Source organism: Prionailurus viverrinus, chromosome D1, assembly GCF_022837055.1.
Source record: "Prionailurus viverrinus isolate Anna chromosome D1, UM_Priviv_1.0, whole genome shotgun sequence".
In the NCBI taxonomy this organism is placed as follows: domain Eukaryota; kingdom Metazoa; phylum Chordata; class Mammalia; order Carnivora; family Felidae; genus Prionailurus; species Prionailurus viverrinus.
In genome coordinates this window covers 104,202,869-104,225,697 of record NC_062570.1, presented here as the reverse complement: position 1 = coordinate 104,225,697, position 22,829 = coordinate 104,202,869, and the positions used below count along the sequence as shown (strand labels likewise).

The following is a 22,829-nucleotide window of genomic DNA, read 5'->3' as shown; positions in this document are numbered from 1 at the left end:
TTTGCCAGGAGAAATGGTTGTGCTGATCAATGCCACTGTAAGTACCTTCCATAAAGGAGTAATGACCTGGAGGTGAGAGCCTGGGTATACCTTCCTGAGATGATAGCAAATAATACTCACTGTGGGTCTGCAAGGGCTAATCTATACAGGGAAAGAAGCAAGGATCTTATAGGAGCAATGGGTTCAAATAGAAGAGAGCAAGAAGAACTCAGAATATGGTGAGAAAAGGAGACCATACTATGAAATGGAGTCAGGTGCTGAACAGGATGACGTGGTAGAAATCTGGAAGATACTGACCAACTAGGTGGTTTCAGTGATTGAGACTGGGAAGAAGAGCACTGATGTGATTCCGTTGAGTTCAGAATTTCTAGGCCCCAATGTAGTGGAGATAGAGAAAAATGGCGGCAAAGGGTAATGTCCTTCAGTGTTAGCAAATAATTGAGTAGCTGTAATGGCAATCTAACAGGGAGGTCTTGGAAGAGTGTTTAATGGAGTAGGTATCTTATGCCTCTCATTCACCTCAACCATACATAGTGTATCTTTTTGGGTTCTGCCATATGCCAGTAACAAGAGTCATACACTTGTACAACTTCAAGGTTGTTTGTTGTTGAATGTGGAAGGTAGCATTTGGGCAGAGCACTGGCTCTGGAGTTCGGAAAACCTGGGCCTGAATGGGTTCAACCTTTTCCTGTATGGTCCTGGGCAAGTCAGTCTTCCTTGCTGGGACTCTGTCTCCTCATTTATAACATGGGGATGGTGCTATGTGCGTCATTATTTAATTAAATAACGTTTGTGCCTGGTACTCATTAAGCACCCAATAAAAGGTGGTTGTTGTAATACCAATTGGGTATCCTGGGGTGATGTTTTTGCTGAAGTAATCTCTTCCTCCTTTTGACTATCCATGGTGGGTCAGTAGGCAGATGGCCATGAGGAATGGTGAGAGAAATCTGGTGGGAGGAGCCTCCATTTTCAAATATGCACACAAGATGTCTCCCTTGTCAATGTCAGAGGTGTAGGTAGATGCCAGAGATCATTTGTCTCTGGAGAAATATATTTTCAATCGTGAACTAGGAAAACAGTTTCTTCTTCTCCAACACCTTCCATAGGGCATCTTTGATCTCTCTGTTCCTCAAACTGTAAATGAGAGGGTTCAGCATGGGGATCACCAGTGAATAGAACACAGACACTACCTTGTCCCTGCCAAGCGAGTAGCTGGAGCTGGGTCTCAGGTACATGAAAAGGGCTGTCCCAAACAACAGAGTCACCACCATCAAGTGTGAGGCACATGTGCTGAAGGCTTTCTTTCGGCCTTCCACTGAACGGATTTTCAAGACAGCATTTCCTATGTAACTGTAGGAGATGATGAGGATGAGGAACGATGTCCCCCCAATAGTGACTACCACGAGAAAATTCACCACTTGACTAGGAAAGGTGTCAGAGCAAGAAAGTGCCAGTACTGGAGGGAGGTCACAGAAGAAATGATTGATAATGTTGGGTCCGCAGAAGTGAAGCTGAAATATGGAGCTGGCCTGGATCAGGGAGCTCAGGAAGCCACCAACATATGCCCCAAGCACCATGCGTGTGCAGAGGCCCTGGGACATGATGGCTGTGTAGAGCAGGGGACTGGAGATGGCTGCATATCTGTCGTATGCCATGACAGTCAGGAGGAAGCACTCAGTGAGACCCATACTGACGAAGAAAAAAAACTGAGCAGCACAGCCCAAGAATGATATGGTCTTTTGCTCCCGGAAGAAATCAGTGAGCATCTTGGGGGCCACTGTAGAAGAGTAGCAGATGTCGATGAAAGACAAGTTGCTGAGGAAGAAGTACATGGGTGTGTGCAGACGGGGGTCACCTCTGATCAAAAAGATGAGGGCCAGGTTCCAGGCCAGTGTCACAAGATAGATACCCAGGAAGGTCACAAAGAGAAGGGTCTGGAGTTCTGGATGGTCTGCAAATCCCAGGAATATGAACATGGTTACAGAAGAGCTATTCCAGGCCTTAGCTGTGGACATGCTTCTCATGGACCACAAAGAGAAGAGTAGACCTGGCACAATAGTGATAATCCAAGGGCAACTGTTGGACTTCATCAAGACAAAAAGCTTCTGCACAGTGAAGGAAACAATCCACAAAACTAAAAGGCAGCCTGTGGGTTGGGAGAAGATATTTGCAAATGACATATCTGATAAAGGGTTAGTACCAAAATCTAGAACGAGCTTACCAAACTTAACACCCCAAAACCAAGTAATCTAGTTAAGAAATGGGTAGAAGACATGAGTAGACATTTTTCCAAAGAAGACAACCAGATGTCTAGTAGACACAAGAAAAGATGCTCAACATCACTCATCCTCAGGAAAATACAAATCAAAACCACCCGCACCCGTCAGAAAGGCTAAAATTAACAACACAGGAAACAACAGATGTTGGGGAGGATTTGGCAAATTGTTTTTTTATTGTTGGTGGGAATGCAAACCAGTGTAGCCACTCTGGAACAGTATGGAGGTTCCTCAAAAAATTAAAAATAGAACTACCCTACCACCCAGCAATTGCACTACTAGGTATTTACCCACAGGATATAAAAATATAGGTTTGAAGGGATATATGCACATCAATGTTTATAGTAGCATTATAAACAATAGCCAAACTATAGGGAGAGCCACATCTTCTTTATCCATTCATCAGTTGCTGGACATTTGGGCTCTCTCTGTAGTTTAGCTATTGTTGATAATGCTACTATAAATATAGTATGCATATATAAATATATATTTATAATATATGTGTATATATAATGTGTATATATAACGTATAATATGTATGTGTATATATATAATGTATATATATATGAATGTATATATAGTATGTATAAATATGGTATGTATATATAAATATATATGTATATATATGATGGAATATTAGTCATCAAAAAGAATGAAATCTTGCCATTTGCAACAATGTGGATGGAGCTAGAGTGTTTTATACTAAGTGAAATAAGTCAGTCAGAGAAAGACAAATACCATATGATTTCATTCATATGTGGAGTTTAGGAGACAAAGCAGATGAACATAGGGGAAGGGAGAAAAAAAGAGAGAGGGGAGCAAACCATCAGTGAGTAACACCAAACAGCTCTGCTGGAGCACTCACCCATTCACATGAGCTCTGCCCTTAGGTAGACACCTGAGGTCTGCAATGTGATTCAAGGTCTTTTGGGGGGCACCTCTTCAGGTTATCAGGAAAAGGAGGGGAGTAGGGTGGTGGTTATAATTCTGGGTAGGCTTCAGGACAAGCCTGGCTCTCATCCTGACTCTGCCACTTGCCAGCTGTGGGATGTTGGGCAACTCATTTAGGCTTTCTGAGTTTCAGTTTCTCCATTTGTACAATGGGGATAACAGTGACTTCTTCACAGAGTTGTTGAAGGGTTGCTTAAGATAATGTGCACAAGGCTCATGGATCTTGAGATAAGACTTTTCTTAATTGGGTCTGTGATTGCTATCAGCAGTGAATATTCCTTAAAGAATTCTTTAAGGAACTGGGTTTTATTTGGAAACTCTTCCCCTTATGTGGGGGAAATGTGCTTACCTTACTGAATTGAGTTCACTGATGGGACATGTAGGTTTGTAACAAGTGTTTAGGAGAGGGGTTGAAGAATTTAATGATCTAGGGGTTGATAGGTCAACTGCAAGTCTGTTTGAATGTTGCCATCAGTGGGGAGAACTTCCACATTTAAGAATGAAATTTACCATTCCCAGAAACAGAAAGTGAATCTGGACAAATTGAACAAGAGAAAAAGCATACCCAGAGTTTCACTCTTGCCCATGGATGCCCTGAATCTTACTCTAGAACATTAAACAGAAGGTATTTAAGGGCTCTTGGGAGCACTTTATGCCACTGAACTCTGCTCATGAGGACTTTCTTCTTTTTTTCACAGAGAAAGAAAATCTTCACTCACAGCAAACTTGCAGGGCTCATTTTGGTCTGAGTCTAGACTCCCTACTATCCTATGATATAAGTATAAACAATAGCAGCTGGAAAAGGAGAGTTTGGGAGGCTCAGTGACCTCACTGCACTCAGTGAGGCTGCACTCAGTGCTGACCTCACTGCACTCAGAGGCTCAGTGACCTCACTGCTGAACTGCATCTTTGTGAATAACACTAGTCTTTGAGGCCATTGTGAAGATATGATAAGCCAGCAAAATCAGGCACCTAGAATAGTACCTTGCACACAGAAGACACTCAGGAATTGATGGGAACTGATAAAGTTGATTTACAACTCAGCTCATCTTTTATCAAATATCTGCAAGACAGTACTAAGTCTGCTTAGTCCGAGCTTAACAGAATAGTTGGTGATGGAATTAAAAAATGGTGTAATGACAAGAGTTTCGGCCAAACTGGGGAGTAGGTGTGGATCATCTGATCTGCCCATTATTCCTGCCCTGGGCTCTGTCCTCCACTCCATGATGCCTCCTCCTCTCACTGCTGCTGGAGCCCAATCCCTCAAGATCTTCTTCCAGGTCTGTCCTACAGATGTACAAATTGTCCTACAATGTACAAATAGTTGATGGAAATGAAAGAGTCCCTCTTGACATAAGGTGAGCATTCAAAAAGCACCAAAGCTTGACTCCAAGAATTAAGATTCAGATAGTAAAATTCAGGCCACCAGTTAGAAAAGAGAGAGAGGGTTTTAGAGGTGAGGGGTCTCTGTGGTGTTTGGAAAATCTGCTATGTAAAGTCTGCGCCAATCACAGCCCTTCCAAATTGATTTTCAAACCACTTATTAATAACTGGATCTCTGTTCGAGGGCATAACAATTCCTTCAAAATTTCATTTCCTCTTAATTTCTCTTTCTAGTTGCAAGGGCTCAAACATAGTCCAGGAAGCCCACCAAAGCAGGGGTAAGGTAAGATTGTGGCTGAATTGGGGAAAAGACAGAATTGAGAGTAAATGGAGAAAAACTAAAATCCAAGGAACTTAGTCATCTGTATAGTCTTGTAGATCTAAAGTGCTCTATAAAGCAAGAAGACAAAACAATAAAAGATGAATGACTGAACTCACCCTCTTCCTCTCGTCTGTCTGTCCTTTAGCTGATACCCGTCTTGAGTTTTGTGTTGAAAGGAGTCTAATCATGCTTCAGTAACTGCTTTCAATCCCCAAAGTGCTAATGAGCTGGGAGAGCAAGTTTGGAGCTGGTTTGTTCAGGGGAGATAAAAATATCCACTTGATGCATAGAATGTGTGTTAGCCAGCAGAAAAGTAGGAGAGAAAAATATACAGAGAGAAGAGAGAGATATAATCTTTAAGAAGTTCCTCTGGTATCTGCTAATATCTGCAGTTGGGGTCATGTTGAAAATGTTTCAAAGCTGGGATTGGAAATGAACTTGAGAGAAATTTTTTCCTCTCTCCTTGGAGATATTTCATTACATTTGCCCTTGAGGGTCTTTTTTGAAAGAGAAAGAAATGTATCACCCAAACCTCAAAGATCTGTAGTTAATTGATCTCTGGGGTGGTATGGAGAACACATACTCAAATAAATGCTCCGAACGCAATGTTATTAAACTCCATCCCAGTGGCCATCTCTTCTGATCCCCCAAGGCTAGTCAAAATCTCTTCTGGTGGTACATGATGAACGAACTCAGGATAGCAGAAGAACACACAGGACAAGATAAACGCCTACTCTGCAGAAGAAAGCAAAGCTGTATATATATATGCAGAAAAGCTAAGTGAGTTGCTCAAAATTTTATGGCTAGTAAGAGACTGATCCAGTATTTGAACCCATGATTATATGACACCAATGAATGGTACATTCATTTACTTTGGAATGCAATTGCACATAAATGTGTTGAAAGGTCAATTGTAATCTTCCCTTCATAAATCCATTCTCTTTCCACAGAAACCTGCTATCTTTCTGTGAGAGAGACGTTAGATACACGGCTTTTTCCTCTAAAAATTTTAAAATTTACTCTGATATAGCATGATGTAGTATAAGAATGTAAAAACGTTGATTCTATGGAGGGTCATGTACAAATAAAAAATAATTTAAGGCCAGACACTCTGCACAAAGGAAATCACTAATTTTTGTGTTTGGAGAGAGGAAGGGAGAAAAGAAAAAGGTTTGATTCACTTGTTTCTTAAACTGAGAATACTGAATTTTGATGAGAATTGAAAGGACATTTGAGTAAGCTCAACTGAAACAGATAATCCTGTACCTCCAAGTGACCCTGAACCTTTCTAGCCATGAGAATAGTCTCTTACTCTGTCTGAAGAGACTAGCCCCTTTGGGCTTGGACAGAAGGATGATTTTTTTTAAATTTTTATTTTTTATTTTTTAAAATTTACATCCAAGTTAGTTAGCATATAGTGCAGCAATGATTTCAGGAGTAGATTCCTTAGTGCCCCTAACCCATTTAGCCCATTCCCCCTCCCACAACCCCTCCAGTAACCCTCAGTTTGTTCTCCATATTTATGAGTCTCTTCTGTTTTGTCCCCCTGTGTTTATATTATTTTTGTTTCCCTTCCCTTATGTTCATCTGTTTTGTCTCTTAAAGTCCTTATATGAGTGAAGTCATATGATTTTTGTCTTTCTCTGACTGACTAATTTCACTTAGCATAATACCCTCCAGTTCTATCCACATAGTTGCAAATGTCAAGATTTCATTCTTTTTGATTGCTGAGTAATACTCCATTGTATGTATATATACCACATCTTCTTTATCCACTCATCCATCAATGGACATCTGGGCTGTTTCCATACTTTGGCTATTGTCGATAGTGCTGCTATAAACATGGGGGTACATGTGTCCCTTCGAAACAGCACACCTGTATCTCATGGATAAATGCCTCATAGTGCAATTGCTGGGTTGTAGGGTAGTTCTATTTTTAGTTTTTTGAGGAACCACCTGTCAGAATGGCTAACATTAACAACTCAGGTAACAACAGATGTTGGCGAGGAGAAGGATGATTTAAGTGATAGAAAATGTTTTTTTCCAGATCACCTCTCCTCTCAGGCTGTACCACTGTCCCGAAACCAGATGAGTACACTTTTATTTCTTCCTTTGGGATCTTCCCTTTGAGAATTTCTGAGGGAAATGTAGATCAATGGACATTTAGTCAAAACGTGGAAAACTCATGCTTAAGAAGATGTTGATTCATAGGTGTCTTCAAATGCCTTGATAAGTAGAAAACACTTAATGGTTTATTTCCATGAAAATTATTTAAAGTTTAAAAATCAGTGTACAGAAATCAGTTGCATTCTTATACACTAATAATGAAGCAACAGAAAGACAAATAAAGAAACTGATCCCATTCACAATTGCACCAAGAAGCATAAAATACCTAGGAATAAATCTAACCAAAGATGTAAAAGATCTGTATGCTGAAAACTATAGAAAGCTTATGAAGGAAATTGAAGAAGATTTAAAGAAATGGAAAAACATTCCATGCTCATGGATTGGAAGAATAAGTATTGTTAAAATGTCAATACTACCCAAAGCTATCTACACATTCAATGTAATCCCAATCAAAATTGCACCAGCATTCTTCTCAAAGCTAGAAGAAGCAATCCTAAAATTTGTATGGAACCACAAAAGGCCCTGACTACCCAAAGTAATTTTGAAGAAGAAGACCAAAGCAGGAGGCATCACAATCCCAGACTTTAGCCTCTACTACAAAGCTGTAATCATCAAGACAGCATGGTATTGGCACCAAAACAGACACATAGACCAATGGAATAGAATAGAAACCCCAGAACTAGACCCACAAACGTATGGCCAACTCATCTTTGACAAAGCAGGAAAGAATATCCAATGGAAAAAAGACAGTCTCTTTAACAAATGGTGCTGGGAGAACTGGACGGCAACATGCAGAAAGATGAAAGTAGACCACTTTCTTACACCATTCACAAAAGCAAACTCAAAATGGATAAAGGACCTGAATGTGAGACAGGAAACCATGAAAACCCTAGAGGAGAAAGCAGGAAAAGACCTCTCTGACCTCAGCCGCAGCAATCTCTTACTTGACACATCCCCAAAGGCAAGGGAATTAAAAGCAAAAATGAACTATTGGGACCTCATGAAGATAAAAAGCTTCTGCACAGCAAAGGAAACAACCAACAAAACTAAAAGGCAACCAATGGAATGGGAAAAGATATTTGCAAAGGACATATCGCACAAAGGGCTAGTATCCAAAATCTATAAAGAGCTCACCAAACTCCACACCCAAAAAACAAATAATCCAGTGAAGAAATGGGCAGAAGACATGAATAGACACTTCTCTAAAGAAGATATCCAGATGGCCAACAGGCACATGAAAAGATGCTCAATATCACTCCTCATCAGGGAAATACAAATCAAAACCACACTGATAGAGTCACCTCACCCCAGTCAGAGTGGCTAAAATGAGCAAATCAGGAGACTATAGATGCTGGAGAGGATGTGGAGAAACGGGAACCCTCTTGCACTGTTGGTGGGAATGCAAACTGGTGCAGCTGCTCTGGAAAACAGTGTGGGGGTTCCTCAAAAAATTAAAAATAGATCTACCCTATGACCCAGCAATAGCACTGCTAGGAATTTACCAAGGGATACAGGACTGCTGATGCATAGGGGCACTTGTACCCCAATGTTTATAGTAGCACTTTCAACAATAGCCAAATTATGGAAAGAGCCTAAATGTCCATCAACTGATGAATGGATAAAGAAATTCTGGTTTATATACACAATGGAGTACTATGTGGCAATGAGAAAGAATGAAATATGGCCTTTTGTAGCAATGTGGATGGAACTGGAGAGTGTTATGCTAAGTGAAGTAAGTCATACAGAAAAAGACAGATACCATATGTTTTCACTCTTATGTGGGTCCTGAGAAACTTAACATAAGACCATGGGGGAGGGGAAGGAAAAAAAAAGAGGTTAGAGAGGGAGAGAGCCAAAGCATAAGAGACTCTTAAAAACTGAGAACAAACTGAGGGTTGATAGGGGGTGGGTGATGGGTATTGAGGAGGGCACCTTTTGGGATGAGCACTGGGTGTTGTATGGGAACCAATTTGACAATAAATTTCATATTAAAAATAGAAATGAAAATGAAAATTAAAATTAAAAAAACTATTTAAAGTATAAATTTTTTGTTGCAATTTTTACTGTATCAATGGTTAAGGATATTTTTATCTTATTTAGGATTCAACACTTATAATTTCCTAATGATTCATTTTGAGTTTAAGTCTTACTTAGCAATTCCAAGAGGGTCTAATATGTTCATGTATTTTCCAGAAGTATAATGTCACATCACTCACAAATAGTGTTCATAGTAATACTAAGCTCAAAATAATAAAAAATGACTGATAGTAATAATAGTTTATTAAAAAATTATTGTGCCAATAATAATTGCTAAACATGAAAGTCTTCTAAAAACTATGTCCAAGATGAGGCTCCCAGGTGGCTTAGTTGGTTAAGCATTGGATTCTTTATTTCAGCTTGGGTCATGATCCACGGGGTCATGGGATTGGGCCCGGTGTCAGGTTCCATGCTGAGCATGGAGCCTGCTTGGGATTCTCTCCCACCCTCTCTCTCTCTCTGCCCCTCCCCCCTCTAAAAAAAACTATGTCCAACTTAGCTGGCATCTTAATGAAAACATGTACAGTAGTTAGTTGGTATTTAATAAAAACATATTAGCTGGGAACAATAGTAATATAGATTACCATGAATTTCTAATAAACTGGTATCAGAATTCTATAGCTGAAGGTGTTTCTTCTGAGCCAAATTGATAATTTAAAAATCATTCCATTTGAATAGTTTTTATATAGTGGTTTTTATATAGGGTGCATATATGATCCTGACACAATCATACAATGTTGATACACTTGGTTGAATCTCACAGATGAAGAGGTGATGTGAAATCAGGGGAGGTGCACAAGACCACTCAGATGAAAACAGGCAGGATTAAGACTCATGCCATGTGTTAACACTACCATTTTTAATTAAAAATTTTAAAAATATTTATTCATTTTTGAGAGAGAGAGAGAGAGAGAGAGAGAGAGAGAGAGAGAAAGTATGAGCAGGGAAGGGGGCTGAGACAGGGAGACACAGAATCTAAAGCAGGCTCCAGGCTGTGAGCTGTCAGCACAGAGGCTGACACGGGGCTCTAACTCACGAACCATGAGATCATGACCTGAGCCGAAGTCTGATGCTTAACAGACTGAGCCACCCAGGCGCCCCCCCCCCCCATTTTTAATATTTTTTAACTCGGAATGGCCACTTTTCTAGACTGTTCTTTCATTATGTTATGATGCTTCTTTTAAAGCACTTAAAAATCTGATTGGTTTAAAACGGTACCTTGAATGTGAACTTGTGACTTGCCTATTCTCAATTACATCACTCTTGTCTAAATATATTTGTTGATTAGTGTTATTTACCATTTTCAATTTGCTTAGCGACTTGCTCCATCTCCTGGTCTGGTTCCTTTCCCAGAATTGAACTGCATGATGGTATTGAGTTAAGGAACTTGAGGGGTATATATAGTACAATGCTTAGAGCATAGTGGGTATATACTGTTTGAGGATAATCCATTACTATTGCAATGCTAGGTTCTCACGTGGATTTTAGTCCCCAAAGGTCACCTCCTAAAACTGACCCTACATGGGGCACCTGGGTGACTCGGTTAAGAGTCAACTTCGGCTCAGGTCATGATCTTGGGGTTTGTGAGTCTGAGCCCCACCTTGGGCTCTGTGCTGACAGCTCAGATCCTGGAGACTCCCTCTGTCTTTGCCCCTCCTTCAGCTCGCGCTCTGTCTCTCTCTCCTCTCAAAAATTAACATAAAAAAGGTCCCGGGCTCGGCCCCGCCGCTGCTCTCCGTTCCTCTCGCTGCAGCCCCGGCGGTAGCAGCCGCCGAGCCCGCTGCCACCGCGCCCCCCCCTTCCCCCCCCCCGCAGAAGATGGCTGTGCCTCCCACATATGCTGATCTTGGCAAATGTGCCAGGGATGTCTTCACCAAGGGTTATGGATTTGGCTTAATCAAACTCGATTTGAAGACAAAATCTGAGAATGGACTGGAATTTACGAGCTCAGGTTCCGCCAACACTGAGACCACCAAAGTGACGGGCAGTCTGGAAACCAAGTACAGATGGACTGAATATGGTCTGACGTTTACGGAGAAATGAACACTAACGACACACTAGGCAGAGATGACTGTGGAGGATCAGCTTGCACGTGGACTGAAGCTGACCTTTGATTCATCCTTCTCACCAAACACGGGGGGGGGGGGGTGGGAAATGCTAAAATCAAGACAGGGTATAAGCGGGAGCACATCAACCTGGGCTGTGACGTGGATTTCGACATCGCCGGCCCTTCGACCCGCAGCGCTCTGGTGCTGGCTGGGCTATGAGGGCTGGCTGGCAGGCTACCAGATGAATTTTGAGACTGCAAAGTCTCGAGTGACCCAGAGCAACTTTGCAGTTGGCTACAAGACTGACGAATTCCAGCTCCACAGGAACGTAAACAATGGGACAGAGTTTGGTGGCTCCATTTATCAGAAGGTGAACAAGAAGTTAGAGACCGCCGTTAATCTGGCCTGGACAGCAGGAAATAGTAACACTCGCTTTGGAATAGCGGCCAAGTATCAGATCGATCCTGATGCCTGCTTCTCGGCTAAAGTGAACAACTCCAGCCTGATAGGTTTAGGATACACTCAGACCCTAAAGCCAGGTATCAAACTGACGCTCTCAGCTTTGCTGGATGGCAAGAATGTCAATGCTGGTGGCCACAAGCTTGGTCTAGGACTGGAATTTCAGGCATAAACAAATACTGTACAATCGTTTAATTTTAAACTATTTTGAGCATAGCTACCTTCAGAATTTAGTGTACCTTTTAATGTCAATATGTCTGGGATGCGAGTATTGCTAAATATCACGTTAGACCTCCAGGTTAAAGATGATTCAGCTTTAAGGTGTTACCCTTTCAGAGGTACAGAAGAAACCCAATTCCAAGAAGAGTCCTTTCAGCTGTAGACTTTGGGGGACCTTGGTGGCCCTCTAGAATTGTCAGTTTTCTTTTTTTATCTAGAAATGGCTGCAAGTGGAAGCTGAGACTTCGTAGGCACTTTGTAAACTGGTATTGAGTAAATGGATGAAATTATGACTTCCTGAGAATTAACTTTGGTTTCCTACCCTAATGAAGGAGAGACTCACTGGTGGTGTGTACAAAATCATCTGAAAGAGACTTTTTTAGACAGATTTTCATGACCTGTTTCCACCCCAGTCCATCACCTCTTTTACACCAAAAGTAGTCTGCAGGGCGTGGTAGCTGTTTCTTTTGTGCCATTTGGGGTGGAGAAGGTGGATGTGATGAAGCCAATAATTCAGGACTTAATTCCCTCTCATGTTGTGTTTTTTTTGCCCTTGCACCAGAGTATGAAATAGCTTCTAAGAGTCCCAGCTGCAAGCTGGGAAGAGTCTCTGTGACTGTAATCACATGGTGACAACATTCGGAATTTAAATTGGACTTCTGTTATATTCTTGCCACTCAGTTTATTTTTTAGCAGTTTAATGGGTACATTTTAGAGTCTTCCATTTTGTGTGGAATTAGATCCTCCCCTTCAAATGCTGTAATTAACATGACTTAAAGTAAAACTTGAATAAAATATTGAAACCTCAAAAAAAAAAAAAAAAACCATAAAAAAACCCACCAAAAAACCCCACCAAAAAAACCTGATCATACAGTTTAGACATACTTCCACTAGGTGGCAGCAACATTCCACAGGAGGGCCTAACCTAGTAGTCCTCTGTGCAGATGATTTGTTAATATAGTTGAAACCGTGTTAAGTTAATGTAGTGGTTAATGTCAGTTGTAATCATGCTGTTTGGGTTCTTAGAGGTCTTCCACTTTAGTATTTTGTTTTATAGCAAAAACCTGAGGTCCAGAGAGGTTAAGAACCTAATCTCCCACATCAGAATAGGAATTGGAACTCTGGTTCTGTAATTTACCGTTTAGCACTTTCCTTTTATATATACATTTAAGACCTCTAAAACCTCTAAATTTACTCTCATCTTGTAATTTATCTTTGTTTGGAATATCTTGTGAAAAGATTTTGGATCTATAAAAGGTTGACAGTTTTACTCCTCACCAGTAGTGGAAATACAAACTGAGATAACTTTTCAAACTCCAATTTGAGAATTGAGATTGTGTTTTACTGTCAAAAATACCTCCAGATTTTTCTCTGGGCTTCCTTTGAAACAATTAGAATAACCTCATTAAAGTAGCTGTGCTAAATGTTAAATAAACATGAAAGCAAATCATATTTTAGGAGAAGCTGTCAGTAAACAAAATCTAAGATGTGTAGAATCCTAGTGAGATAAATTTTGAGTTGACTCTCAAAGAATTGCCTCCTAAAATTTGTAATTCTAAATGAAGTTTATTTTCTTGTATGTGCTATTTGCTTTCATACTTTTTGATGTTCACTTAACCTTCTGCTTTACATTCTTAAATTTAATCATACATGAAGTCCAATATTTTAAAGTAAGGGTAATGAGAGTTTATGGTTATAGCCAAGTGAATTTAATAAAACAAATTTATTCTTTGTTCTTAAATTTCTTATAGAATAGGTTGGCAAATATGTCGAATGTCCCCACTCTACATTTTCCTATCAAATGCAGACATTGCTAATTTAGAATTTGCTCTTATTCTTGAGTTTCTCAGTCTTACTTTGCCAATAATCATTGTCACTATAATCAGAGTTATCATGACAGATGACATCTATAACTATCTTCTATTATTAACTTTTCTAATCCCAAGAAAATGTATTGATCATAATTAGGGATTTATCCTCTAAATTATCTGGGATCTTAATTCAGTACCAAATCACTTTCATAGTTGAGCTTGACTCTCTTAGCCTCAGGCTCTCTGGGGCCAGTATATCCCCAATCCTAGCCTAAAATGCTTCTCTTAATAAAGGACTTCCTTGGGGCACCTGGGTGGCTCTGTCAGTTGAGTGTCTGACTCTTGGTTTTGGCTCAGGTCATGCTCTCATGGTTCGTGAGTTTGAGTCCTACATCTAGCTCTGAGCTGACAGTGCAGAACCTGCTTGGGATTCTCTCTCTCTCCCTGTCTCTCTGCCCCCTGCCCCTTGCTCGTTTTCTCTCTCTCTCTCTCTCTTAAAATAAATAAACTTAAAAATTTTTAAATAAAGAACTTCCTTACCTTCTTTCCTTCACTGTCTATTTTTGGAGTCCCTTACTTTTTTCTTTCAGTGATGTCAGTTGCTAAATTTGTTCCCCTAAATTCAGCCTATTATCTTGTGTCAAGAATCTCAGTAATTATATTCTTTCGCATAGAAGATATCTTTGTCACTTAATTAATTTTTATTCTCAGGCTAAGGTTTGCTGACTTGATCTCCATGGAACAGATTAACTCCTTCTTATAAACTTTATTTCTGTACAAAAGTTTCAAAAACCAGGAAATGAGTGTCTCAAAATTTTAGATTTTCAGAGTTTGAGGGGTCCTTGGAAAATGAGCCCAATTTACTCAGGCCCTGAGAGGTGGGGGGAGGGGTTAACTGACCTGCCCACAGCCACATATCTAGGTCATGGCAGTGCTGGGAGTAGCACCCAAAATATTAAAGGGTAAAGAAACTGTTTTCATCACACAAAAAAGTCAAATAAGTAGGAAAGAGCTCTTGGCCACGACCCTGGAGACAAAGTTAATGATGTCGTTACTCAATATTCCTGGAGTGATTTCTATTCATCAGGCACTGTGATGAGACCTACCTGTTTGCATCTCATTTCATTACCAAACAACCCTTTGAGATTGGTATAATGATTATTACACCAGTGTTACAAGGAAGGAAATGGATATTTCAGAGATTTAAAAAATGTGTACATGTTTATACAGATAAAATGGCAGAGCCAGAATTTGAGCCCAACTCTCCTGTGTGTGGTTTACTTCCAATGAAGGGTCTCAAAGTGGAAGGTTGCCCACCAATGCAAAAGGATGTCTTCCTGGACCCAGATCAGGGAAAGCTCAGAGAAGAATAAGACAGGAGGCTGCAAATAAGACTCTGGCAATGGGTGGTTTTCCCTGTCCCCATCACCCAGAGAACAATTAGTGCTCAGAAATGTTTGGTTCTAATGATTGCTGGGCTTTTACTTTGGACCCAGGAGTGAATGACAGGGCAGCCATGTGGAGGAAAAGTGTGGCTATCCCTGCCCATTAAAATAATGAACTCCCTAAGGCCATTTTGAAGACTTGATAATAAAGGAGCAGGGATTCCAGAAGCAGATATTACTATTTGCATGAGGCCAAACCACAAAAAATTGACTGAACCAGAAACCAGGCATAGAGCAGTGGGAAATGCAGATGAAGTGAAGTTTAGAAAAAATGTTAGTGGAGCAAAGCAACCAACAATTCTTCTTCTGTAGGAAGAGATCTCAGGACACTTCTGCTTGAAGTAATTCAGTAAGTTAAACTCCTTCCTTCCCAACCTCATTCATCCAAAAAATGACAATTATATTTTACAGCCTATTCCACATTTTATCTGTAAAAGGGGCAGAGTAAGTCCACACTTCCAGGTAGGATTAAATGAGTTAATATAAATCAAGTCCTTTGACAGTGCCTGGTACTCAATAAGCCTTTAATAATGTTTGTGATTAGATTATATATTGCATATTATATTATAATTGAACACTAATTATAAGCTAAACATTCTGTGAAAGCTCTATAGATAAGCAGTGAAGAAAATTCATTCATTCAACAAATATTTACCGTGCCAATGTCCCAAACACTGTTCTAGATCTATGATAGGATAAATCAATAAGGAAGTTGATAAACAGAGGAGGGCACCTGTTGGGATGAGCACTGGATGTTGTATGGAAACAAATCTGACAATAAATTTCATATTAAAAAAAAAAGTAGATCAATAAACAGAACTCCTGGCCTGCCTTTAAGTAGCTTACATTCTTTCAGGGAAGATTTCATTAAGATAAGAAACACAGGGACACCTGGGTGACTCAGTCAGTTGAGCATCTGACTCTTGATTTAGGCTCAGGTCATGCTCTTAGGGTTGTGGGATCAAGCCCCGTGTCAGACTCTGTGCTGAGCATGGAGCCTGTTTAAGATTCTTTCTCTCCCTCTGCCCCTCTCCTCTGCTTGAGCTCTCTCTCTCTCTCTCTAAAATAATAAGATGAGAAACACAAAACTCATGTTATTTTCTCCTTGGGAGGTTCATAGATTAATGTCATGGTGAAGAACAGTCTTGGCTCTTCTTGGTTTTGGCTCCTCAATCAGTTACTGATTGTGGGGAGATTTTAAATTTTAGAAAACACAAAGCTAGTAGTATGTATTTATTTTAACTTAATTGGCACATCTGTTTATATATATATATATATATACACACACACACACACACACACACACACATATATATGTATACATTGTGAAAAGATCACCACAATCACGCTAAATAACTTATCTGTCACCTCTACATAGTCACCCTTTGTGTGTGTGTATGTGTGTGTGTGTGTATGTGTGTGTGTTTTGAGATTTAAGATCTATCTTCTTAGAAAACTTCAGATATACAATAATGTCAACTATTGTCACCAAGCTGTTCATTAAATCTCTAGAACTTATCCTGAATAACTGAAACTTTGCACCCTTTGACCAATATTTTCTCATTCCCCCCTCAACCACCCCAGCCTGCAACCATTATTCTGCCCTCTACTTTTATGAGTTTGACTTTTTAGATTCCACAAATGATATGCAGAATTTATCTTTATGTGTCTGGCTTTTTTCACTTAGCAAAAAGTCCTCCAGTTTCACCTATGTTGCTGCAAATGACAAGATTTCCAACTTTCTTATGACTGAATAATATTCCACTCTCTCTCTCTCATCTATATATTTATCTACCATCATCATCATCATCATCATCGTCACTACCACCACTACCACCATCATAATCATCTACCTCAAGTTTCTTTACCCATTTACCTATTAATGGACATTTAGGTTCTTTCCATATGTTGACTATTGTGAATAATGCTGCAATAAACACGTAAGTGAACTATCTCTTCAAGATACTGGCTTCATTTTCTTTGGATGTATATCCAGAAGAAGGATTTTTGAATCATACGGTAGTTTCCTTTTTAAAATTTTGAGGAACCTCCATAGTGTTTGTCATTATGACTACATCAATTTACATTCCCACCAACAGTGCACAAGACTTTTCTCTGTATCCTCACCAACACTTATCTTTCATCTTTTTAATAACATCTGTCCTTCCTGACAGATGTGAGGTGATAACTCACTGTGGTTTGATGTGCATTCCCCTGATGATTAGTGATGTTGACCACCTCTTCATGTAGAACAACTTTTAATATGATGAATGATAAAGAAACACCATCAGATAGTTGCAATTGGCTGCAAACATGCATGAGCGGTCAAATTTCATAAAATGATAAAATATCAGTAACTTTAATTTTAGCCTTGAGTCTTCCCCAGGGTACTTCTGCCTTTTTTACACCCATTTATATTTCCTCATTTTGCACCCATTTATATTTCCTCATTTTGATCTTAGATCAGTGCCGGTTTGTCTTTCTTAATTCAAAATGCATACGGGCATCCCTCATGCCTTAAAAATGATAATCTGGTCTGGCCTGATGACATCAAAGCTGTTCCATGCTTATCCTTAAATATTGTCCTTGAATATCTAATGAACTCTCTCCAGTTTTTCTTGCTCAGAAAATACTGGTTTCTGCTTGTTCTTGACCACAATGGCTCATCCGATTTCAGTTAGCTTTGATGTTCCATGGAGGCATTGTTCATGGCCCTTCTATCCCATAATGGTGTTGATTGTGTTCATCCAAATTTTGATCATTTTATGCAGTGACCTGTATAAAACTTATTAGGTAATTAGAAAAAATTTTCTAGTTCTAAGCATGTGTATGTATACTTTTTCTCTTGGTTTTATTACTTAGAAGAATGGATTATTTTTTATTGTGGGTTAGATTTGCTGCCTCAAAATGGAGTATGTCAAATATAATAGCCTGTAGTGCTTAGCTGCTTTTCCAGATTCTTACATTAAAGATATACAAAATATAAGAAATTCCTAACTTTATTATTCATCTGAGTTTATATTTTCTAGTCAGAAAGTCTAAAAGGCCAAAAGAAACTGAAGTCCAAAGGAACCTTGAGACTCATCTGACTCAACCCTCCCATTTTTCAGTTGAGAAAATGCGGATCGGGAGTGGTGAAGTCACTTTTCCACAGTCCTCAGGGAGTCAGGGATGGCCCAGGAGATCCTGAGGATACAAGAGTCAAGCCCAACTAACTATGAAAGTGTTTTGATACTGAATTAAGATCTGGGATAATTTAGAAGGTAAACCCCTAATTTTTTATCAATACATTTTCTTGGGATTAGAAAAGCTGATAATGTAGGATAGTGATAGATTTAATCTGTGATGACAACTCTGATTATAGTGATAAAAATGTTTAGTCTCCATTAGATGGATTCTCTTCTAATCAGCAATATATATAGCATACAGATTTTAACGTTTATTTATTTTTGGGACAGAGAGAGACAGAGCATGAATGGGGGAGGGGCAGAGAGAGAGGGAGACACAGAATTGGAAACAGGCTCCAGGCTCTGAGCCATCAGCCCAGAGCCTGACGCGGGGCTCGAACTCACGGACCGCGAGATCGTGACCTGGCTGAAGTCGGACGCTTAACCGACTGCGCCACCCAGGCGCCCCTAGCATACAGATTTTAAATAGTGCCAAGAGATTATCATGGGCAGACTTCCTCCAAGAAGGTTGCTTAGCAGGTGGCTGTGATGTTAAGTTGGTGTTAATGGTTTATATGATCTTCCAAGAAATATCCACTTACATAATAACAAACACAATCTTACTGATCACAGGATTGTTTCTTTCCTTTATTCAAGAAGCAGGTCTATGGTTGTAGGAAGGAATAACACGATTGTGACAAAATTCATCCTCCTGGGATTTTCAGACCATCCTCAAATGAAGATTTTCCTTTTTGTGTTATTTCTGGGGATTTACCTCCTGACCCTAGCCTGGAACCTGAGCCTCATTGCCCTCATCAGGATGGACTCCCACTTGCACACGCCCATGTACTTCTTCCTCAGTAACCTATCCTTCCTAGATATCTGCTATGTGTCCTCCACAACTCCGAAGATGCTCTCTGACATCATCACAGGGCAGAAAACCATTTCTTTTGTTGGCTGTGCCACGCAGTACTTTGTGTTCTGTGGAATGGGGCTGACTGAATGCTTTCTTTTGGCAGCCATGGCATATGACCGCTATGCTGCAATCTGCAACCCATTGCTCTACACAGTCCTCATATCCCATACACTTTGTTTAAAGATGGTGGCTGGGGCCTATGTGGGTGGATTCCTCAGTTCTTTGATTGAAACATACTCTGTCTATCAGCATGATTTCTGTGGGCCCAACAGGATCAACCACTTCTTCTGTGACCTTCCTCCAGTTCTGGTTCTGTCCTGCTCTGATACCTTTGCCAGCCAGGTGGTGAATTTCATTGTGGGTGTTGTTGTTGGAATGGTTTCTGTCCTTGTGATCCTCATTTCTTATGGTTACATTGTTGCTGCTGTCCTGAAGATCAGCTCAGCTAAAGGTAGGACCAAAACCTTCAGCACGTGTGCCTCTCACCTGACTGCTGTGACTCTCTTCTATGGTTCTGGTCTCTTCATGTACATGCGACCTCGTTCTAGCTACTCCCTAAACCGGGACAAGGTGGTGTCCATATTCTATGCTCTGGTGATCCCTATGGTGAATCCTATCATCTATAGTCTTAGGAATAAGGAGATTAAAAATGCCATGAGGAAAGCTGTGCAAAAGGATCACATGCATTCTCATGGGCCTTTGTTTTTCTCACCCTGAGCTAATGTTTTCAAAGAAGCCATGAGCTGAATTAACTATGCAGATTTTCATGTGGTTTTGGACCAGGTGATTTACACAATGATTTGTGTTGACCAGATTTTTTTCCCCTTTCCAATATTCCCCCAACTAGTTTACCTATTGGTTATTGGAAAACAGTTTGGCCATTACTGGTTCCTAGAATGAATACATGAATTACATAAACCAATATTATAAATGCTCAGTTTAGCAGAAAACTTCACCATGACAAAGACAAAGACATTGTGTCTATAGAAGGAAAGTACTGAACAAAATGTTAGTCCTGCATTCAGGATGGTGATTCTTAAAGTAAGATAGGAATATAGAGCATAGTAACCTGAGGAAGGAGATACTATTTCTAAAAACAGTTGCCTTTCTCTCTTATGAGGTTCTAACATGCTTCCTTTATGGCACATGAGCACTACAAGGCAGACACCCTCTCTTCTTTGAGAATCACAGCTATTGTGATCCCTGTGACTGATGGTGGTATAGTATTGACCCTTTAGATGTGTTAAGGCAGGAAAGAGATCTCTAATCATGGCCTTAATGACTGAACATTTCTTAGGAACCTACAGAAGAGGAGCATACCTTCATTTGGCATGAAAAGTTTTATGTTTTCACCAATTTTGTGATAAGTTCTAGAAGGGAATTTAGCCAAGGAATTGAAGAGAGTGATTTTTCTCCTCCATGTTGTCTCAGAACTTGTTATGTGTCCTTGAACCAGCAGTAAACAACTGGCATACATTTATTCAGCTGTGGCTGCTCTTGGTTGGTCATAAATAAGTAAAGTACCTACCTGTGTATACTTGGGCTCTGTGTACCTTAGTTCCTTCTGTGGGTAAAATAGGAATAATAATAGTAAATATATCATAGGTTTATTGTGAAGAATTACATGACTCAGTATATACAAGCACTAGAATAGTACTGGTGGGCAGCAAATACTCAAGGGGTGATTATTATTATTATTCTATAATAATATTTATTTATCACCATTTGAGCCAAAGAAATAGACAACATTTCCTTAGTTTGGTAGAAAATGTGATATTTGTGATGGCTTTAATGCACTGGAAAGTGGGTCTGCAGATACCAGAGTGAAAGTGGTTAAGAGTATTTGTTAGGCATTCTTAAATCAGTAGACCTGCAATTATTTACCTCATGTTTGCCACTTTGTAGGTAGGTGGCCTTATGCAAGTTATTTACAAGCTCCATTTTTCTCATCTGTAAAATGAGGATAACAATGGTATCTACCTCATGCAATTGATTCAACAATTAAGTGAAGCATATGCATGAAAAGAGCTTAGCTTAGTGCCTGGTTTTATGGTAATACTTAATAAATGTTAGCTCATATTACTAGTCAATTTTGTATAAATCAAGAGAAATTCAGGTTAATGTGCTAAAAAGAAGCAAATTAGGTACTTTGGGGATAGCTACTCAAATTGAGACATAATAGTCTCAGTAAAAAGGCATGCCTGTGCCTCCCATCTCTGCCACTTACTTTGCATAAGGAAGCAGTCATTAGAAAAACAGCAAGAATTCAAGTTCATAGAAGTGGCTATACATGGAAATGCTACTATTAAGCCAACTCTATCAGTTACCTGGACACCTCGGCTTTCCTTATAGCCATTTTTCCCTCCTCCTTTCCTTATCTGTACCCCACTTCACTGAGCTCTTACCTTTCAATTTACCTTTGGTAGCTAAGCTTAAATTCTCCTAATGCCAAAAGTCATTGGAACAAAACAAACAAACAAACAAACAAACAAACAAACAAACAAACATATAAAGGAAAATATGCCTCACGCTTTGGATTTACATGGAGCTGTCACTGGTCTAATTATCATACATGAATTTTTTTGATGAACACAGATTCTGAATGTAAGATCTTTAGAAAAATAACTCTTGTTTAGCTACACACGTTTGCTGCCAATTGAAATTTTCTCCTTGCATTGAGAAGACATAATGTACTTTTGCAGTTTTCCCAACTACCAAACAGAAAGTAATGCTCATTAATAATTGTTAAATACAGTGCATAAGATGGGGTTTGGTCATGAGACTTGAATGAAGCAAAAATAACCTGGGGTTTATAGTAAGCCATATGTTAAATGAAACTTCCTATATCAATGCATTTATTATGGGGCAGATAAATAGACATACATTAAATAATATTTCTGGCAGTGAAAGAATCAGGCATTCCATAGCTCTTCGAAGCAAGACAAGGTAGAGCTGTCCTGGGGAGGCGGGCAGTTAGCTGGCTGGAGGTGAATTCACTTTAGTAAAATTACCAGAATTCAGGGTGTGCTGCTAATCTTCACAACCTCTGAAGACCTCTTCCAGATGGACTGAAGTTACCAAGCTCAGAATAGCTAACTGCATAAGCCAGATGCCATTTTTAGTTTTGGAAGAACTAAATTGCCAAGCTTGTGCTTGCGCGAGCAGCACAATCCTGTCCTGCTGAGGAAACCACATGGAAAAACAAGTTATAAGGGAAAGTCTATTTGGAGAGAAAGTGGGCAATGTGTGTCAGCACTTGGCGTGTCCAACAACAGGGTCCAGACAGGCTGAAGTGCTGGGCCAGGGCACTGACACTTTCTCTCCCCAAGAATTCATCTTCCTCTCTTCTAGGTGACCATCTTCCCTTCTAATCAACATGTCCATAGATTGATTAATAGACAGATCTTCCTTCCTTTGGTGTAAGAAAAATTGTGTCTCTAAATACCTCGGTTATTTATTTATTTATTTAATGCTTATTTGTTCATTTATTTTTAAAAGAATTTTATTATTATTTTTAAATGTTTATTTATTTTTGAGAGAGAGAGAGAGGGAGAGACCCAAGTAGGTTCCATTCTGGCAGTCCAGAGCCTGATTTGGGTCTCCATCCCACAAACCATGAGATCATGACCTGAGCCAAAATCAAGAGTTGGACACTTAACTGACTGAGT

At 39.7% G+C, this 22,829-nt stretch overlaps 2 protein-coding genes and 1 pseudogene across 2 annotated transcripts; 2 read left to right on the top strand and 1 right to left on the bottom strand.

The window, feature by feature from the left end:
• Positions 1–1,067: 1,067 nt before the first annotated feature.
• LOC125177139 (olfactory receptor 5A1) lies at positions 1,068–2,030 on the bottom strand. Its single transcript, XM_047879219.1, has one exon. It carries the CDS (start codon positions 2,022–2,024, stop codon positions 1,068–1,070), a length of 957 nt encoding a protein of 318 aa, XP_047735175.1. The 5' UTR covers positions 2,025–2,030.
• An 8,848-nt stretch (positions 2,031–10,878) lies between these two features.
• On the top strand, positions 10,879–11,824 carry LOC125176660 (voltage-dependent anion-selective channel protein 1-like; annotated as a pseudogene).
• Positions 11,825–18,912: 7,088 nt separating this feature from the next.
• Positions 18,913–19,878, top strand: LOC125146585 (olfactory receptor 5A2). Its single transcript, XM_047823282.1, has one exon. The coding sequence runs from the start codon at positions 18,913–18,915 to the stop codon at positions 19,876–19,878; it is 966 nt and encodes a 321-aa protein (XP_047679238.1).
• The last annotated feature ends 2,951 nt before the right edge of the window (positions 19,879–22,829 follow it).